At 40.3% G+C, this 22,527-nt stretch overlaps 1 protein-coding gene across 1 annotated transcript in view; it reads right to left on the reverse strand.

Annotated features, from left to right (window-relative positions):
- ANO4 (anoctamin 4) overlaps nt 1–22,527 on the reverse strand; it is a 675,069-nt gene that overhangs the window by 345,661 nt on the left and 306,881 nt on the right. Inside the window, 1 exon segment of the mRNA XM_053719254.1 lies at nt 11,902–12,035. Coding sequence (XP_053575229.1) covers nt 11,902–12,035 — 134 coding nt within the window.

Below are 22,527 nucleotides of genomic sequence, written 5' to 3' on the forward strand. Positions count from 1 at the left end.
GCCTTCAACACAGTTGACCACCCTCTCCTCCTACAGACCCTTAGCTCTTTTGGCCTCTGTGGCACTGCTCTTTCCTGGTTTCACTCTTATCTTTCTCACAGGTCTTTTTCTGTGTCATTTGCCTATGACTCCTCCTCTCCAATGCCTCTGTCTGTTGGAGTACCTCAAGGATCTGTTCTGGGCCCTCTACTCTTCTCCATTTATACTTCTTCTCTGGGTAAACTTATCAACAGTTATGGCTTCAAATATCACCTCTATGCTGATGACACCCAGATCTACCTCTCCACCCCTGCTCTCTCTCCCACTGTCCTTTCTCATGTCAGCAACTGCTTATCTGGTATTTATTCCTGGATGGCCTCTCACCACCTAAAGATAAACATGTCCAAGACTGAGCTCCTTCTTATCCCCCCTCAAGCTCTACGCCGACCTGTGACTTCTCTATCCCTGTTGACGGCATCACCATTTCCCCATCGCCCCAAGTCCGCTGCCTCGGAGTTACACTTGACTCAAATCTATCTTTCACCCCCCATATCCAATCGCTTTCTACATCCTGCCGCAACCATCTATGCAACATTTCCAAGATTCAACCTTTTCTGTGCGCTAACACCACAAAGCAAATAATCCACTCCCTTATTATTTCCCGACTTGACTACTGCAATAGCCTACTTACTGGCCTTCCTCTTTCCCGCCTCTCCCCTCTTCAATCCATCCTAAATGCCTCTGCCAGGCTGATCCACCTTTCCTGTCGCTCTGTATCTGCTGCACCTCTCTGTGAGTCCCTTCATTGGCTCCCCATACACATCAGAATTCAAAATTCTCACTCTTGCATACAAAGCGCTCACCAACTCCGCTCCCTTCTCCCTATCCTCTCTAATCAACAAGTATACTCTAGCCCGCCCACTATGATCCAACAATGACCTGCTCCTTGCTTCTGCGACTATCACCTCCTCTCATGCTAGACTGCAGGACTTCTGTCGTGTAGCACCTACCCTCTGGAACACTCTCCCTCGTGCTGTCAGGTTTTGCCCAAATCTTTCTTCCTTTAAATGCTCTCTAAAGACTTTTCTGTTCAGAGAAGCCTACCACCCAACTCAATAATATTCCTTTCACCTAACAACATTTCCCTCCTCTAACTCTGCATTAACATCTTTCTCAATCTTGCAGTCCTCAACTCCTGTTTCTCAACCTCCTACCCTTCTAGATTGTAAGTTCCCACGGGAATAGGGCCCTAGATTCCTACTGTATGTGTTTGTAAATTCTGTCCTGTCTGTTAGTCTTAGAAGTTTTATACTATTGTTTTATTTAAATGATCTGTATCCATGGACAGCGCTTCGTAATATGATGGCGCTTCATAAATAAAGTATAATAATAATAATACATTTAGCATAGTGGCGGCGACGTTGGGGGCAGCAGATAAGGGGTTAATAAGTGTAGGCAGGTGGTGGCGATGTTAGGGACAGCAGATTAGGGGTTAATAATATTTAATGTTTGCGAGGCAGAAGTGCGGCGGTTTAAGGGTTAATATGTTTATTACAGTGGCGGCGACATTGGGGAGGCAGATTAGGGGTTAATAAGTGTAGGTAGGTGGCGGCGACATTGGGGCGGCAGATTAGGGGTTAATAAATATAATGTAGGTGGCGGCGATGTTGGGGGCAGCAGATTAGGGGTTAATAAGAATAATGTAGGTGTCGGCGATGTCAGGGGCGGCAGTGTAAAATTAGGGGTGTTTAGACTCGGGGTTCAGGATAGGGTGTTAGGTGTAAACATAAATTGTATTTCCCCATATGAATCAATGGGGCTGCGTTAAGGAGTTTTACGCTGCTTTTTTGCAGGTGTTAGACTTTTTTCAGCCAGCTCTCCCCGTTGATTCCTATGGGGAAATCGTGCACGAGCACGTACGACCAGCTCACCGCTGACCGCAGCGCTGGTATTGGAGTGCGGTAATGAGCAAAATTTTGCTCAACGCTCACTTCTCGTCTTTTAACGACGGGTTTGTAAAAACCTGTAATACCAACGCTGTAGGTAAGTGAGCGGTGAGGGAAAACTGCTTGTTAGCACCGCATAGCCTCTAACGCACAACTCGTAATTTAGCCGACAGTCTATCAGTCCAGGAAAAAAGTCACACAAAGCAGCATGTAAATAATGAATACACTGATTAATTAACTCCAACTGTTCAATAAACCCCCTTCAGAGGATATTAAACCTGGATCCTATCAAGGTATAAAGGAGTCACACTGTGATGCTGTTATAGCATTGTATGTGTAAAAATTTAAACAATCTTACGTCCAGGATCCATGCTGTGGAACAAAACACAGCCTCTCAAGTGTGACAGTCTTATAGCAGCGCTTCTGACATGGACTTGAGCGACGGAAAGCAGGCAGTGAAACTCGTCAACACTTATTGCTTAGAAGCTGTTAGCAGTAGTCTGGATGGTTTTGCAGAAAAACTTTCCCTGCATCTCCAGACTCTTAACTTTCATCAATACTCTCCCTGAGAGGTTGACAGGACTACTTAAAACGCCAGTCCTAACTGGATGGGCAGATACCCTTTTTCAGGACTCTCCGAATCCTCTGACACTTCTCTGCCACCTCCTAACGTGACAAAAAGCAAAGAATGACTGGGCTAGTGAGGAGGTGGGAGGGATATTTAAGCCTTTGGCTGGGGTGTCTTTGCCTCCTCCTGGTGGCCAGGTGTTGTATTTCCCAACAGTAAGGAATAAAGCCGTGGACTCTCCCTATCTTAGTAAGGAAAAACTATGTAGCAAAAAAGTGGTACATAACATAGTACATTATTACAATAAGCTTTCCCCAAGCAATAAATACTAATGACTGCTAGGCTTGTGAACCCTGCAGTGTGGTATTCCTTTTTTCAGAATTGGAAACCAACAATTTTTTTTAGTTAAATTACAGTAAAAAGAAGAAAAAAATTATGAAAGTGTACTGCAAAGATTTTTTTTTCATCCATTATTAACCCCTTAACGACCAAGGACGTACGCCACACGTCCTCAAAAAAAATACAGTTAATGACCGAGGACGTGTGGCGTACGTCCTTGGTCTGGAAAGCAGCTGGAAGCGATCCTGCTCGCTTCCAGCTGCTTTCCGGTTATTGCAGTGATGCCTCAACATCGAGGCATCCTGCAATAACCCCCCTTGGCCATCCGATGCAGAGAGAGCCACTCTGTGGCCCACTCTGTACCGGACATCGATGGCCGGTTTCGTTGGTGGGTGGGAGCCAGTCTGGGAGGCGGGTGGGCGGCCATCGATGGGCCGTATGATGTGGAGGGGGGCGGGATCGTGGGCGGGAACGCCGGGTGCGTGCGCGTGCACGAGGGTGCGCGCGGGCGTAGGAAGCGGGTGGGAACCGCTACACTACAGACAATTTATGGGAGAAAAGTGGCAGTGATTGCCAAATATATTTATATATATATCGATCTAAGAGATCTGGGAGGGGTGGTGGGTTGGTCTTTTGGGGGGGGGGGGCAAGCTACACTACAGAAAATTATTTTAAAAAAATAATAAAACAATGTTTTACTATAAACTGGGTACTGGCAGACAGCTGATGGCTACTAATAAGTTAGAGGGGGATGGGTAAAGAGCTGTTTGGGGGGTATCAGGGAGGTTGGGGGCTAAGGGGGGATCCTCCAGAGCAGCATATGTAAATATGCCTTTTTTTTTATTTATGTTTTATCAAGGATAGCTTTTTTTTTTTAGTACTGGCAGACTTTCTGCCAGTACTTAACATGGCGGGGACAATTGTGGGGTGGGGGAGGGAAGAGAGCTGTTTGGGAGGGATCAGGGGGTGTAATGTGTCAGGTGGGAGGCTGATCTCTACACTAAAGCTAAAATTAACCCTGCAAGCTCCCTACATGCTACCTAATTAACCCCTTCACTGCTAGCCATAATACACGTGTGATGCGCAGCAGCATTTAGCGGCCTTCTAATTACCAAAAAGCAACGCCAAAGCCATGTATGTCTGCTATTTCTCAACAAAGGGGATCCCAAAGAAGCATTTACAACCATTTGTGCCATAATTGCACAAGCTGTTTGTGAATGATTTCAGTGAGAAACCTAAAATTGTGAAAAATTTTACTTTTTTTTTTATTTAATCGCATTTGGCGTTGAAATGGTGGCATGAAATATACCAAAATGGGCCTAGATCAATACTTAGGGTTGTCTACTACACTACAATAAAGCTAAAATTAACCCTACAAGCTCCCTACATGCTCCCTAATTAACCCCTTCATTGCTGGGCATAATACACGTGTGGTGCGCAGTGGCATTTAGCGGCCTTCTAATTACCAAAAAGCAACACCAAATCCATATATGTCTGCTATTTATGAAAAAAGGGGATTGCAGAGAAGCATTTACAACCATTTGTGCCATAATTGCACGAGCTGTTTGTAAATAAATTCAGTGAGAAACCTAAAGTTTGTAACAAAATGTGTGAAAAAGTGAACAATTTTTTTTATTTGATCGCATTTGGCGGTGAAATGGTGGCATGAAATATACCAAAATGGGCCTAGATCAATACTTTGGGATGTCTTCTAAAAAAAAATATATACATGTCAAGGGATATTCAGGGATTCCTGGAAGATATCAGTGTTCCAATGTAACTAGCGCTGTTTGAAAAAAAGTGGTTTGGAAATAGCAAAGTGCTTCTTGTATTTATTGCCCTATAACTTGCAAAAAATAGCAAAGAACATGTAAACATTGGGTATTTCTAAACTCAGGACAAAATTTGGAAACTATTTAGCATGAGTGTTTTTTGGTGGTTGCAGATGTGTAACAGATTTTGGGGGTCAAAGTTAGAAAAAGTGTGTTTTTTTCCATTTTTTCCTCATATTTTATATTTTTTTTATAGTAAATTATAAGATATGATGAAAATAATGGTATCTTTAGAAAGTCCATTTAATGGCGAGAAAAACGGTATATAATATGTGGGGGTACAGTAAATGAGTAAGAGGAGAATTACAGCTAAACACAAACACAGCAAAAATGTAAAAATAGCCTTGGTCCCAAACGGACAGAAAATGGAAAAGTGCTGTGGTCATTAAGGGGTTAAACAGTTCATATTACAAGCTCAGTGTTTCAAGTTCTTTAATTTAAATTGAAATTAATCAATTTAATTGAAAAGCTCAGCGTTATACTGTGAACATAAAGTACAGGTAGCCCTCAGTTTACGCCAGGGTTAGGTTCCAGAAGGAATGGTTGTAAATTGAAACCCAGTTTATAATGTAAGTCAATGGGAAGTGAGGGAGTTAGGTTCCAGGCCCCTCTCAAAATTGTCATAAGTAACACCTAATACATTATTTTTAAAGCTTTGAAATTAAGACTTTAAATCCTAGACAGCATTATAAACCTAATAAAAAAATCACACAACACAGAATATATAATTAAACAAGTTAAATGAACAAAAACATTTGTTAAACAGCATTATAAACCTAATAAAATAATCACACAACAGACTTTACTTGCATTTTTCTGCAAACAGTTCTTTCTATGCATTCCAATCTGGACTGATTTATAGACAGGAAGATCTTGATCTTTTGAAATCTGCTCGATAGCTCAGCTCTGGTTAAACTGATTAATTTCAGCTTGCTTGGCTTGCATATCTTTGCTGCAACACAAGCGGACAGCTCAACCTACTGGCTATTTTAATCAATGCACTGCTTCTCATTGCTTTTCAATAGCAGTCACATGACTGGAAAAAAAACATAATTTATGCTTACCTGATAAATTCCTTTCTTCTGTTGTGTGATCAGTCCACGGGTCATCATTACTTCTGGGATATAACTCCTCCCCAACAGGAAATGCAAGAGGATTCACCCAGCAGAGCTGCATATAGCTCCTCCCCTCTACGTCAGTCCCAGTCATTCGACCAAGAATCAACGAGAAAGGAGTAACCAAGGGTGAAGTGGTGACTGGAGTATAATTTAAAAGATATTTACCTGCCTTAAAACAGGGCGGGCCGTGGACTGATCACACAACAGAAGAAAGGAATTTATCAGGTAAGCATAAATTATGTTTTCTTCTGTTATGTGTGATCAGTCCACGGGTCATCATTACTTCTGGGATACCAATACCAAAGCAAAAGTACACGGATGACGGGAGGGATAGGCAGGCTCATTATACAGAAGGAACCACTGCCTGAAGAACCTTTCTCCCAAAAATAGCCTCCGAAGAAGCAAAAGTGTCAAATTTGTAAAATTTGGAAAAAGTATGAAGCGAAGACCAAGTTGCAGCCTTGCAAATCTGTTCAACAGAGGCCTCATTTTTAAAGGCCCAAGTGGAAGCCACAGCTCTAGTGGAGTGAGCTGTAACTCTTTCAGGAGGCTGCTGTCCAGCAGTCTCATAGGCTAAACGTATTATGCTACGAAGCCAAAAAGAGAGAGAGGTAGCAGAAGCTTTTTGACCTCTCCTCTGTCCAGAGTAAACGACAAACAAGGAAGAAGTTTGGCGAAAATCTTTAGTTGCCTGCAAGTAGAACTTGAGGGCACGAACTACATCCAGATTGTGTAAAAGACGTTCCTTCTTTGAAGAAGGATTTGGACACAAGGATGGGACAACAATCTCTTGATTGATGTTCCTGTTAGTGACTACCTTAGGTAAGAACCCAGGTTTAGTACGCAGAACTACCTTGTCTGAGTGAAAAATCAGATAAGGGGAATCACAATGTAAGGCTGATAACTCAGAGACTCTTCGAGCCGAGGAAATAGCCATTAAAAACAGAACTTTCCAAGATAACATTTTTATATCAATGGAATGAAGGGGTTCAAACGGAACACCCTGTAAAACGTTAAGAACTAAGTTTAAACTCCATGGTGGAGCAACAGCTTTAAACACAGGCTTGATCCTAGCTAAAGCCTGACAAAAGGACTGGACGTCTGGATTTTCTGACAGCCGTCTGTGTAACAAGATGGACAGAGCTGAAATCTGTCCCTTTAATGAACTAGCTGATAAACCCTTTTCTAAACCTTCTTGTAGAAAAGACAATATCCTAGCGATCCTAACCTTACTCCAGGAGTAACCTTTGGATTCGCACCAGTATAGGTATTTCCGCCATATTTTATGGTAAATCCTTCTGGTAACAGGCTTCCTAGCCTGAATCAGGGTATCAATAACCGACTCAGAAAAACCACGTTTTGATAAAATCAAGCGTTCAATTTCCAAGCAGTCAGCTTCAGAGAAGTTAGATTTTGATGTTCGAATGGACCCTGTATCAGAAGGTCCTGTCTTAGAGGTAGAGACCAAGGCGGACAGGATGACATGTCCACTAGATCTGCATACCAAGTCCTGCGTGGCCAAGCAGGTGCTATTAGAATTACTGATGCTCTCTCCTGTTTGATTTTGGCAATCAATCGAGGAAGCAGCGGGAAGGGTGGAAACACATAAGCCATCCTGAAGTTCCAAGGTGCTGTCAAAGCATCTATCAGAACCGCTCCCGGATCCCTGGATCTGGACCCGTAGCGAGGAAGTTTGGCGTTCTGGCGAGACGCCATGAGATCTATCTCTGGTTTGCCCCAACGTCGAAGTATTTGGGCAAAGACCTCCGGATGAAGTTCCCACTCCCCCGGATGAAGAGTCTGGCGACTCAAGAAATCCGCCTCCCAGTTCTCCACTCCCGGGATGTGGATTGCTGACAGGTGGCAAGAGTGAGACTCTGCCCAGCGAATTATCTTTGATACTTCCATCATTGCTAGGGAGCTTCTTGTCCCTCCCTGATGGTTGATGTAAGCTACAGTCGTGATGTTGTCCGACTGAAACCTGATGAACCCCCGAGTTATTAACTGGGGCCAAGCCAGAAGGGCATTGAGAACTGCTCTCAATTCCAGAATGTTTATTGGGAGGAGACTCTCCTCCTGATTCCATAGTCCCTGAGCCTTCAGAGAATTCCAGACAGCGCCCCAACCTAGTAGGCTGGCGTCTGTTGTTACAATTGTCCAGTCTGGCCTGCTGAATGGCATTCCCCTGGACAGGTGTGGCCGATGAAGCCACCATAGAAGAGAATTTCTGGTCTCTTGATTCAGATTCAGAGTAGGGGACAAATCTGAGTAATCCCCATTCCACTGACTTAGCATGCATAATTGCAGCGGTCTGAGGTGTAGGCGTGCAAAAGGTACTATGTCCATTGCCGCTACCATTAAGCCGATCACCTCCATGCATTGAGCTACTGACGGGTGTTGAATGGAATGAAGGACGCGGCATGCATTTTGAAGTTTTGATAACCTGTCTTCTGTCAGGTAAATCTTCATTTCTACAGAATCTATAAGAGTCCCCAAGAATGGAACTCTTGTGAGAGGAAAGAGAGAACTCTTCTTTTCGTTCACTTTCCATCCATGCGACCTTAGAAATGCCAGAACTAACTCTGTATGAGACTTGGCAGTTTGAAAGCTTGAAGCTTGTATTAGAATGTCGTCTAGGTACGGAGCTACCGAAATCCCTCGCGGTCTTAGTACCGCTAGAAGGGCACCCAGAACCTTTGTGAAGATTCTTGGAGCCGTAGCCAATCCGAATGGAAGAGCTACAAACTGGTAGTGCCTGTCTAAGAAGGCAAACCTTAGATACCGGTGATGATCTTTGTGGATCGGTATGTGAAGGTAAGCATCCTTTAAATCCACTGTGGTCATGTACTGACCCTCTTGGATCATGGGTAAGATTGTCCGAATAGTTTCCATTTTGAACGATGGAACTCTTAGGAATTTGTTTAGAGTCTTTAAATCTAAGATTGGCCTGAAAGTTCCCTCTTTTTTGGGAACCACAAACAGGTTTGAGTAGAACCCTTGTCCTTGTTCCGACCACGGAACCGGATGGATCACTCCCATTGTTAACAGATCTTGTACGCAGCGTAGAAACGCTTCTTTCTTTATCTGGTTTGTTGACAACCTTGACAGATGAAATCTCCCTCTTGGGGGAGATAATTTGAAGTCTAGAAGGTATCCCTGAGATATGATCTCTAGTGCCCAGGGATCCTGAACATCTCTTGCCCAGGCCTGGGCGAAGAGAGAGAGTCTGCCCCCTACTAGATCCGGTCCCGGATCGGGGGCTCTCGGTTCATGCTGTCTTTGGGGCAGCAGCAGGTTTCCTGGCCTGCTTGCTTTTGTTCCAGGACTGGTTAGGCTTCCAGCCTTGCCTGTAACGAGCAACAGCTCCTTCCTGTTTTGGTGCAGTGGAGGTTGATGCTGCTCCTGTTTTGAAATTCCGAAAGGGACGAAAATTAGACTGTCTAGCCTTAGCTTTGGCCTTGTCTTGAGGTAGGGCGTGGCCCTTACCTCCCGTAATGTCAGCGATAATTTCTTTCAAACCGGGCCCGAATAAGGACTGCCCCTTGAAAGGTATATTAAGTAATTTGGACTTAGAAGTAACATCAGCTGACCAGGATTTTAGCCACAGTGCCCTGCGTGCCTGTATGGCGAATCCTGAGTTCTTAGCCGTAAGTTTGGTTAAATGTACTACGGCCTCCGAAATGAAAGAATTAGCTAGTTTAAGGACTCTAAGCCTGTCCGTAATGTCGTCTAGCGTAGAGGAACTAAGGTTCTCTTCAAGCGACTCAATCCAAAATGCTGCCGCAGCCGTAATCGGCGCGATACATGCAAGGGGTTGTAATATAAAACCTTGTTGAACAAACATTTTCTTAAGGTAACCCTCTAATTTTTTATCCATTGGATCTGAGAAAGCACAGCTATCCTCCACCGGGATAGTGGTACGCTTAGCTAAAGTAGAAACTGCTCCCTCCACCTTGGGGACCGTTTGCCATAAGTCCCGAGTGGTGGCGTCTATTGGAAACATCTTTCTAAATATTGGAGGGGGTGAGAACGGCACACCGGGTCTATCCCACTCCTTAGTAACAATTTCAGTTAGTCTCTTAGGTATAGGAAAAACGTCAGTACTCGCCGGTACCGCAAAGTATTTATCCAACCTACACAGTTTCTCTGGTATTGCAACAGTGTTACAATCGTTGAGAGCTGCTAAGACCTCCCCTAGTAGTACACGGAGGTTCTCCAATTTAAATTTAAAATTTGAAATATCTGAGTCCAATCTGTTTGGATCAGAACCGTCACCCACAGAATGAAGCTCTCCGTCCTCATGCTCTGCGAGCTGTGACGCAGTATCAGACATGGCCCTAGCATTGTCAGCGCACTCTGTTCTCACCCCAGAGTGATCACGCTTGCCTCTTAGTTCAGGTAATTTAGACAAAACTTCAGTCATAACAGTAGCCATATCTTGTAATGTTATCTGTAATGGCCGCCCAGATGTACTAGGCGCCAAAATATCACGCACCTCCCGGGCGGGAGATGCAGGTACTGTCGCGTGAGGCGAGTTAGTCGGCATAACTCTCCCCTCGCTGTTTGGTGAAATTTGTTCACATTGTACAGATTGACTTTTATTTAAAGTAGCATCAATACAGTTAGTACATAAATTTCTATTGGGCTCCACCTTGGCATTGGAACAAATGACACAGATATCTTCCTCTGAGTCAGACATGTTTAACACACTAGCAAAAAAACTTACAACTTGGTTATAATCTTTTTTAGCAAAAAAACGCACTGTGCCTCAAAGAGGTACTAACGATTAAATGACAGTTGAAATAATGAACTGAAAAACAGTTATTGCATCAAACTTTAAAACAACACAACTTTTAGCAAAGGTTTGTTCCCATTAGTAAAAAACAACACTAATTAAATTTGTACATAAGAAAACAAAAACAACGTTTTTTATACACAGTCACTATAAGAATTCTCACAGCTCTGCTGAGAGAATTTACCTCCCTTCAAAGAAGTTTGAAGACCCCTGAGATCTGTCAGAGATGAACCGGATCATGCAGGAAATATAAAAGTAGCTGACTGGAATTTTTTGATGCGTAGCAAAGAGCGCCAAAAACGGCCCCTCCCTCTCCCACACAGCAGTGAAGAGAAACGAAACTGTCACAAATAAAGCAAAAAACTGCCAAGTGGAAAATAATGCCCAAATATTTATTCACACAGTACCTCAGCAATGTAAACGATTCTACATTCCAGCAAAAACGTTTAACATGAGAATAGTTATTAAAAGGATTAGTGACCTTAAACACAGTAGTTCCGGTGAAATACCATCCCCAGAATACTGAAGTGTATACATACATGTCATTTTAACGGTATGGCAGGCTTTTCTCATCAATTCCATTCAGAAAATAAAAACTGCCACATACCTCAATGCAGATTCATCTGCCCGCTGTCCCCTGATCTGAAGCCTTTACCTCCCTCAGATGGTCGAGAACAGCAATATGATCTTAACGACTCCGGTTAAAATCATAGTAAAAAATCTCTGTCAGATTCTTCCTCAAACTCTGCCAGAGAAGTAATAACACGCTCCGGTGCTATTTTAAAATAACAAACTTTTGATTGAAGTCATAAAAACTAAGTATAATCACCATAGTCCTCTCACACATCCTATCTAGTCGTTGGGTGCAAGAGAATGACTGGGACTGACGTAGAGGGGAGGAGCTATATGCAGCTCTGCTGGGTGAATCCTCTTGCATTTCCTGTTGGGGAGGAGTTATATCCCAGAAGTAATGATGACCCGTGGACTGATCACACATAACAGAAGAAAGGTTGTTATTCTGAAACGGTGTAAATTGAACCGTTTTAAACCAAGGGCCACCTGTACATTAATTCCATTGCAGAAATCACACTACTTTAAAAAGCTTCCAATCCTTCATCAATATATATCAGAAATGAATAATAATGTATAAAGTAGCCTTATGATGGACTAGTTATTATGTCCTTCTTAAATGAACATAAATCCAATGAACTGACTGAAGCTCAGCATGTAAGCATGATGAAAATCATAGGTCACAGCAATAAAACATAATTGTATTATTCAGTTAAGGCACAAAGAAAGATTGACAGATAATTAAGTATTTTACCTCTTCTGGATCTAATCTGCTGACCTCATCTGACATACTTGTCAAGTTCCCAGCATGTAGCAGAGAGTCATCATCTTTGGAAGGGCTGTTTGCAGCTTCTAATTCATCAAAGAAAATATTTATATCCTTTACTGCTATAAGAAACATGAAAACAGTCATTTTAGTGAGGTAGTATTAGAAACATGCAGAAAACAAAAGTAACATTTGTGCTTTACTGTTGCGGCCAGAGTCACCAAATGTCAATATTATGTTTAACTCTAAGTTTTTGCTAATGTATATGATTTTTTTACCCCTGATATAGGAAACACGGGAACAAAAGTCTTATTATTTTCATTAACAAAGTGATAACACTCTTTCCAAGACAAACAATGCCAAGTTTGCTAACTCATACAAGATTCGATCTTCATTTTCTTTCATAAAGTTGGTGAGAGTCCACAATCCATTACTCTTGGGGATTACACTTCCCTGCTTCTGCTAGGCCATCATCCACCTAAATGGATTACTGCTCATTCTACCAGATTATTTGCCACTTCTTGGGCTTTAAAGAATGAGGATTCTGTTGACCAAATTTGCAAGGCACTAAATTCTACCATTTTGATTTTTTTTTCTAAGGCAGTCTTTGGTAGAAAAGTCCTTCAGGCAGTTAATTTTGCCTTTCGGTCATTTTAATTGATATATATACATACTACAAGAAGATACTTGGCTGGTTTTTAGGGAAGTAGATAAAGGAGGTGGAATTGTGGTCCAGGATAGGGTGGAATTTTTAGAGGAAGCATTTAGACTATTGGAAGATAGTGCCACATATAAGAAAATTAAAGGTGACCCAACAAAGATCTTTTTAGATGAATATGCAGAATTATTAAATAATGCAAAATCAATGGGTTTACTGAACGAGAATGAATATAATTTTCTGAAAAATAAAACACCAGCAGTGGCAATTTTCTACACAGAACATAGAGAAACTACTGGGTAGACCGATAGTGTCAGGGATTAATTTCCTGACATCTAAACTATCTGAATTTATAGACAATTTCTTCAACCCATGGGCCCCCTTTTGAAATCTTATCTAAAAGGTTCAACAGATACAATTAAAAAGATTACAAAAATTCAATAGGAAGCTAATTACTTATGGGCGACTTTAGATGTAAGTGCACTCTATACGAATATACCACACACTAAAGGTATAGAAACAATCAAATTTTGGTTCAAGAAACAAACAGATATAGAAGTAAACAGATGTTTTTAATAGAATCAAGTTTATTTTAGAAAAAAAAATCTTTATGTTTGAAGAAAAGTTCTACCTACAAACTAGTGGTACGGCAATGGGTACCCGTTTTGCCCCCAGTTACGCCAATTTATATATGGGGGCATGGGAAGAAACACAAATATGGGAAAACAACCCTTTTCTACCCCATATAGTTTTTTGGGGTAGATTTATAGATGACATAATTTTAATATGGTCAGGTACAAAAGAAATTTTAGATCAATTTGCTTTATTCATTAGAAAAAAATATTTTAATCTTTCCTTCACGACAAAAACCAATTTGAACTAAATAGAATTTTTAGATTTGGTGTTTTTTTCGGAAGAAAAAAATATTCTGTCAAAACTTTATAAAAAAGATACTTAAAGCAATGGTTATCTGCATGCAGAAAGCAATAATAATCCCAAATGGATACAAAATATCCCTTTTGGACAGTTTCAGCAAATTTGCCAAAACTGTTCAAAAATAGAAGACTATAGAAACATAGAAACATAGATATTGACGGCAGATAAGAGCCATAGGCCCAGCAAGTCTGCCCGACCTTACCTAACAGTATAAACTTATCTAGTTCGTAGGATAGCCTTATGCTTGTCCCATGCACTTTTAAAGTCCCCCACAGTGTTTGTTGCTACTACCTCTTGAGGAAGTTTATTCCATAAATCAATCACTCTTTCTGTAAAGAAGTGCTTCCTCAAATTACTCCTGAATCTACTACCCTTTAGCTTGAGCTCATGACCCCTTGTTCTTGAATTTTCCATTTTATGTAAAATACCCACAGCCTCAGTTTTACTAAACCCTTTAATGTACTTGAAAGTTGCTATCATATCACCTCTTTCCCTTCTCTCCTCTAAGCTATACATATTTAGGTCATTGAGCCTATCCTGGTAAGTTTTATTTTTTAGACCATGTACCATTTTGGTAGCCCTCCTTTGCACAGATTCAAGTTTGTTAATATCTTTCTGAAGATATGGCCTCCAGAACTGCACACAATACTCAAGAGGAGGCCTAACTAATGATCTATAAAGTGGCATAAGAACCTTACTATTTCTGCTGCAAATACCTCTACCAATACATCCAAGCATTCTGCTAGCCTTACTCGCTGCATTACTACATTGTTTACTAAGTTTTAAATCATCTGAAATAATAATTCCCAAGTCCTGTTCGTCGTCTGTAACAGTCAGTAAAGTGTCATTGAGTCTGTAATTAACATTTGGATTTTTCTTCCCTAAATGCATTATTTTACACTTTGCTGTGTTAAACTTTAGATCCCAGTCGTTTGTCCAATCCTCCAATTGTTGTATATCACTTCTCATTTTGTCTACCCCCCCTGGAACATCCACTCTGTTGCAAATTTTTGTATCATCTGCAAAGAGACATACTTTCCCCTGTAGCCCTTTGCTGATATCGCAGATAAATATGTTAAACAAAACAGGCCCCAGAACTGACCCCTGAGGAACACCACTAGTAACAGCCCCCTCTGCAAAGAGAAAGAGAATCTGAAGAAAAAGGCTATCAGAATAAACTTCTAGATCAGGCAAACAAGAAAACGAGGGGAATTCAAAGGGAAAAATTACTGGAAGGTAATAATAAAAGAAAAACATACAAACATTCAACATGCAGTCTAGTACCACATATAGTGAAGGTGCCCAAGAAATTAATAATACCTAAAAAAAACCACTGGCACATTTTGAAAAAAGATGAGCTATTGAAAGATATAACAAAAGATAAACTGAGAGTCATCTTCAAGAAAAATAAAAACGTAAAATCTATTCTGGCACCGAGTAAATTAAAACCATTCTCTACACAAGGCTCAAGTTGGCTGGGAAAACATTCTGAGGGCTTTTACATATGCAACCGTAAAAATTGTGAGGCATGTACCCATCATTTTAATGGGAATAAAACACAAAAAAAATTAAATCAACCTACACAGGAAAGGAATTCGAAATAAAAACATGTCATTGTAAAACGGAATATGTAATTTATATGTTACAATGTAGTTGTAACTTACAATACATTGGTAGGACCACTAGACCCTACAAAAAAGGTTATTGGAACATATAACAAATATACAAGCAGGAGAGAAATCACACAATCTCTCCCTCCATTACAAGAATGTACACAATAGAGACCCCAAATGTCTTAGAGGTACTATCCTAGGACATGTAAAACCACATAAAAGAGGTGGCAGTAGAGTAATTGCCTTAAGAAAAAAAGAAACTTTTTGGATCCACACAATGAACACCTTAATACCACATGGTCTCAATAAGGATATACAGTAGATTTGGCTGCTTTTTTGGAAAAATAAATTAAAGTATTTTCTAATCAATTTTTAAATATACAACTTTTAAATAATGTCAATCTTGGATTATTACTCTTGGGAAAAAGAAAATAGGTTTTTTATTCATGAGTTTTTTAAACATACCTGATTGTTCTATTTAAATGTTGACTATATTCTTTTTAATAAAAACATAATTTATGCTTACCTGATAAATGTATTTCTCTTGTGGTGTATCCAGTCCACGGATCATCCATTACTTGTGGGATATTCTCCTTCCCAACAGGAAGCTGCAAGAGGATCAGCCACAGCAGAGCTGTCTATATAGGTCCTCCCCTAACTGCCACCTCCAGTCATTCGACCGAAGAAAAGTAAGAGAAAGGAGAAACCATAGGGTGCAGTGGTGACTGTAGTTTAAAACGGAATCCCTTGGAGAACTTTAAGAACCAAATTTAAACTCCATGGCGGAGCCACTGGTTTAAACACAGGCTTGATTCTAACTAAAGCCTGACAAAACGCCTGAACGTCTGGAACATCCGCCAGACGCTTGTGCAAAAGAATAGACAGAGCAGAAATCTGTCCCTTTAAGGAACTAGCTGACAATCCCTTTTCCAATCCTTCTTGGAGAAAAGATAATATCCTGGGAATCCTGACTTTACTCCATGAGTAACCCTTGGATTCACACCAGTAAAGATATTTATGCCATATCTTATGATAGATTTTCCTGGTGACAGGCTTTCGTGCCTCAATTAAGGTATCAATAACTGACTGGGAGAAGCCACGCTTTGATAAAATCAAGCGTTCAATCTCCAGGCAGTCAGTCTCAGAGAAATTAGATTTGTATGGTTGAAAGGACCCTGGAGTAGAAGGTCCTGTCTCAGAGGCAGAGTCCATGGTGGAAGGGATGACATGTCCACCAGATCTGCATACCAAGTCCTGCGTGGCCACGCAGGTGCTATCAAAATCACTGATGCTCTCTCCTGCTTGATTTTGGCAATCAGACAAGGGAGCAGAGGAAACGGTGGAAACACATAAGCCAGGTTGAAGGACCAAGGCGCTGCTAGAGCATCTATCAGCGTTGCCTTGGGATCCCTGGACCTGGATCCATAACAAGGAAGTTTGGCGTTCTGACGAGACGCCATGAGATCCAGTTCTGGTTTGCCCCAACGTTGAACCAATTGTGCAAACACCTCCGGATGGAGTTCCCACTCCCCCGGTTGAAAAGTCTGTTGACTTAGAAAATCCGCATCCCAGTTCTCTACACCTGGGATATGGATAGCTGAAAGGTGGCAAGAGTGAATCTCTGCCCAACGAATTATCTTTGAAACTTCCAACATCGCTAGGGAACTCCTTGTTCCCCCTTGATGGTTGATGTAAGCCACAGTCGTGATGTTGTCCGACTGAAATCTGAGGAACCTCATAGTCGCTAGCTGAGGCCAAGCCTGAAGAGCATTGAATATCGCTCTTAGTTCCAGAATGTTTATTGGAAGGAGGGTCTCCTCCTGAGTCCACGATCCCTGAGCCTTCAGGGATTTCCAGACTGCCCCCCAGCCTAGAAAGCTGGCATCTGTCGTTACTATTGTCCAATTTGGCCTGCGAAAGGTCATACCTTTGGACAGATGGACCCGAGATAGCCACCAGAGAAGAGAATCCCTGGTCTCTTGATCCAGATTTAGTAGAGGGGACAAATCTGTGTAATCCCCATTCCACTGACTGAGCATGCAGAGTTGCAGCGGTCTGAGATGTAGGCGGGTAAACAGCACTATGTCCATTGCCGCTATCATTAAGCCGATTACTTCCATACACTGAGCCACCGAAGGGCGAGAAGTAGAATAAAGAACACGGCAAAAATTTAGAAGTTTTGATAACCTGGTCTCTGTCAGGTAAATCCTCATTTCTACAGAATCTATCAGAGTTCCCAGAAAGGAAACTCTTGTGAGAGGGGATAGAGAACTCTTCTCTTCGTTCACTTTCCACCTGTGCAACCTCAGAAAAGCCAGAACTATGTCCGTATGAGACTTGGCAATTTGGAAATTTGACGCCTACACCACATCTCTCTAACTGCTTCCATGCTTGTCGAGAGCTGCAAGAGAATGACTGGAGGTGGCAGTTAGGGGAGGAGCTATATAGACAGCTCTGCTGTGGGTGATCCTCTTGCAGCTTCCTGTTGGGAAGGAGAATATCCCACAAGTAATGGATGATCCGTGGACTGGATACACCTTACAAGAGAAATATCTCTTTATGATAAATGAAATAGGATAGAGTTTTTTATGTATACAATTAGTAGGATCTTTGTTCTCTTTGGGTTTAAATATATTTTAAAGTATCATTAAATAACAATACACTACATATTAATTTAAGTGTGTATTCCTTTCTGAATAGGAAATATTATTGTGATTATCAATTTTTGTATATATATAGTTTGTCTTGTGAAATGTTCCTCTATAATTACTGAAATTAGATTTTTATGAAATAGCTGGTTTTAGAAAGTTTAGTTATTAATTATGTAATTATAAGGGGGGGCAGAGCTGGCCGTTGAAGTGATAGGACGTGTGTTGCAGAAGCTCCTCACATAGTCCTAATTTTTTTGTCTATCCTACAAAATCTCAATTTATATTTCAAACCCCAGCAAGAAACTTATCTGTGAGCGTTTGGAGCTCTTTATGTAATACTTGCTGAGACATAATCTCAAAACTATGGCCTTTACTGTAGCCACGATGATGCCGATACGACACACATCATATGGCGGCCGCAGCGATCTGTGTGACATACTCAACAGACCTCGAGATGTGTAAAGCCATATGCCAACAGGATCACTGGAAGATACCTATTTATCAACATCGAGGTCTGGGCTTATCTGATTGACCTTGTGGTGGACATCTACCAACAGGGCGAGTCTAAGAGTAAATAGACCGTGATGGCGGCGAACAGATCACTGTCGGTGATATTACCTCCTTTGATAGATCACCTCAACAATCTTGAACTGAGGCTCCTAAAGGTATGGGGAAATGTATTTATGGACAAAAAAGATTCAGAGCACACTATAGAGTACCCGAAAACAGTACACCCAGATCTACTAATTAGTGGTGTAGTGGAAGATAACTGCACAGAGGGTGATAAACCTGACTATCCGAACCACAAGACAGCTTTATCTACCCAGGTCGGATTCCTGGCAGCAACAGCCTATGGATCTCTTTTCCAAACCCTTGAAGACTACAGTACATGCTTACCAGAACTAAATAATGTAATAATGAACATGGAGGCTGGAGACCAGTCTATTATGGAAAAGGTTACAGACCTCTGCCATCAGAATAGAACCTGTGCTGACAATATACCTCTCTTGATGATTGTTACTCCACAGAAATCCTTACATCTTTACCGGGCGGCTTGTGGGCAGTACAGTGATCCGGATGCGGCTAATATGCAATGTGAGACAAGACAAAGACACAGTAGGTTGTGACGCACTAATTAGTCCCTGGAGTGACTTTCATTTCAGTTCAGACTGGTGGACTTATCATTTTGCTTCCATGATGACTGATTATGGTCTGAGGTTTATAATTGTCGCAAAATGGTTCTTTATATTACATACGCATATATTTATCCTGTGAGGGAATTCTACTGAATGTAGTGAGTTGTCACTCATGACTGATCGCCTCCACATAGTTCCTAGACTATCACAATTAAGTATGCTACTCTTGTCCACTGTTGAGAAGACCATGTGCATATACCTGTTTTTCTACTTATACTGTTATTTTTACAAACTGCTCATAGGAGGCAATAGGTACCGTTCGTTAATTCAATAGGTAGAGTATTAGGATGAGACTATGTATAAATTAATCATCACCTGCTCCAATTCTGTGAGTTTTGCAATCGGGGTTACATATTTATCCATTAGTTTTATTTACCCCATTGGCCGCTGCATCATATATATTCTGCCTATAGAACCGCACTGAGTTAATTAATATGGATCTCTATACTATATGATAACTGTAGGCTAGACAATTTGTTTAGAGTCTTTGTACATTTGAATATGCTTATGCAGGTCTCTCTAAATATGGCTGTTTACTATAAGTGTTAATTCTGTTTATTATTATTAGGGTTTGTCGCAAAAGTTTTTTGGGAATACCATAAGATACAAGATTAAGGGGTTCTTAGCCAAGGCTATAATACAGATGTTCTATGTATATAATACTCTCTGAGGAGAACTTACAATTATTTGGCTGTGGGGTACCCATGCGGCATACTTCTATTGTATGAGACTCTTATGCTATATCGCCTTGGTTCTCTCCCATATGATTTAATTTTTATTCTTACTAGTAACTAACATATAGACAGTTATTTGACATGCTTAAAGTGAATGTAAAGTGAAGACTATCACTCTTTGTCATATTATGCATCTACTAAAATAAATAGGACTTTAATTCATGATTTTTTTTTATATTGCATCCAAATTCACCAAATCAATCTATTTACCAAGTATTATTAACCGTGATTCCTCCGCCCGCCATTTTGTCCATCAATGCACAAGTGATTGACATTGCAGTTTTCTAATCCGCAGTTGCACCCCGTGGCGTTCATCCCCTTTACTGCAATGTCACGCAATGCTTCTGCGCATGCGTTTTTAACTACAAGAGCTATTCGGATCCAAAGCGCATCCACGACACACGCATGCGCTACACAGATAGCCACTAATTTTCAAGAAGAATACCGTCTGCATTCTGTAACGCATGCGCATATCTACTAACGATGTAGACACGCATGCGCAAATTGAGTACTCCACGGGGATGCGTGTAGACACGCATGCGCAAATTGAGCACTCCACGCTTTAAGATACGTAATAGAGCGGGCGGGACCGCTGTTTACGTCAGGGACTGGAAAACAAGGAAGTAGAGGATGGGAGGAGTTGCTCGCAAAAACGGAGCTAAGTTATAATATAAAATTATTATATAAACAAAAACATTTATAAAAAAAAATATGGCGGTATAACTAACGAAGTGTTTGTGAATTAGTAGTGAATACCAACTATCAGAAAATTTACATTCACTTTAAGCGCTAATGTGAATGATCAAGTTTGCTGTACTACCATATTTACCCGGCAATATTGTTATAAATACTCTAAAACTTATCTAAATGGCTAGGATTTGTGAGAAGTTAAAGACACTAAACTCTGCTCTCAGGTACCTACTCCATCCCGCCCCTTTCCTTATAGGATCTTAAGAAACACATACGTTTAATTTATTTAATTTTTAAATATAGCTAATGTATCATTCAGAATATACAACATTATTATTATTATAACTATTTATCTAACAAAAGTTTTATATGTTTGCAGTTTGTTTTAGTGAGATGATTACATGAGCTGTATTTGAAGTTATAGCTGTCTCGATTTTGCCAATCCGTGCGCTATGAGTTTATTTGAATCCGTTAATAACACTTAGAAAACTTGTTTAACATAACATTTCTGGGTGTTGGTTACCTTTCTCAGAACTCTATGTTCGGATGTTAAGTAGATACTTCTTAGAGCTTAGCCTATTGTATAAAAGATCAGTCACAGATAACCTAGTACATATGCTCCTACACAATACAAGGTATTTTCTGACTAAATTGAGGTCTAAATAGCTTGTGTATATGCTGCCCATCAGTTTGAGGCCATAATAATAGTTATCTTATTGTTTATTCTCCTCCTCCCCCCACAAATAGTTTACTCTGTAAACAAAGGAAAATGCATCCTATAGATGTTCCCCATCCCCCAAATATTTACACTGTTTTATTATAGAAGCAAATGATTATAGTGTATTCTAAAGAGACTAGATGACTTATTTATATATCTCACTTCCTCAACCAAATGTTATTTCAATCCAGAGAATAAAGATGTGCGCTGTTATAACAGGAAGTAGAGTTTTGACCATAATATAGTCTCTTGTACTTTGGGTCATGTTCTTTAGATATTATTCTATATGAACTATAATTTGGCTTATATTTAATTCAAATTCCCTTATTATCTCTTTAATTTTGATTCTGCTATCCCCAACTACTTACATTATCGATATTTATGGCTCAAGAGTAGCCGTAGATTGAAATAGGGAACATAAAAAAGTGAAAGAGGTTACAAACTAAATATATAGGTAGATAATTTACATATAGTTGTACCTATGTTTCAGAGTCATATTTTATTTCTATGCTATAAAATACAAGATGTCTACTGTAGAAATGTTTTCAGTGTTCTATTGTCTAAGCTCACACTACTGTATTATGACTAGACTGTAACCTTGGGTTGCTGAAAATGTATACAACCTCAATTCCCTCAATATCTCCTCAATTTTGATATTGCTATCCTCAACTACTTACATTATTGATATTTATTAGACATGTGCGTTTCGATTTGTTCCGAATTGAAATTCGGACTAATTTGTTAAATTCGGAGATTCGGATCGATTCAAATTTCCGAATTACGGAGTACCGAATCTACCAAATAAATCCGAATTAGTTTGGATTTATTTGTTACATTCGGAGGGCCATGGATTACACTAGTATTGAACAGTATATTAGGTTATATCACTCTGCTATGGGTTACACCTAATATACAGTACATAATACTAGTCTAATACACAGCACATTCCACTTAACACATACCGAAATTCCAAATTTCCGAATCGAACCAAACCGAATCCAGACAAATTTATTCGAATCCGAAAAGAATCAGAAACTAATTCATTTGAATTTTTCCGAATTCTAATCAATCCAAACCAAAATTCGAAAACATCCGAATCGATCAGAACCGAACCAAATTTTTCGGCCATGCACAAGCCTAATATTTATGGCTCAAGAGTGGCCGTTGATTGCAACAGGGATTAGTCAAACATAGAAAAAGTGAAAGAGGTTACAGATTACATATATAGGTTAATAATTTATATAGCTATACTTATGTTTCTCAAAGTTATATTTTATCTCTATTTTATAAAGTACAAGAAGTATACTGTAGAAATGTTTTAGTGTTCTATTGTATAAGCTTGCAATACTGTATTATGACTATACTGTAACCTTGCGTTTGTTGGAAATTTATATAACCTCAATAAAAATATATATTTA

Source organism: Bombina bombina, chromosome 6 (assembly GCF_027579735.1).
Source record: "Bombina bombina isolate aBomBom1 chromosome 6, aBomBom1.pri, whole genome shotgun sequence".
NCBI lineage: Eukaryota > Metazoa > Chordata > Amphibia > Anura > Bombinatoridae > Bombina > Bombina bombina.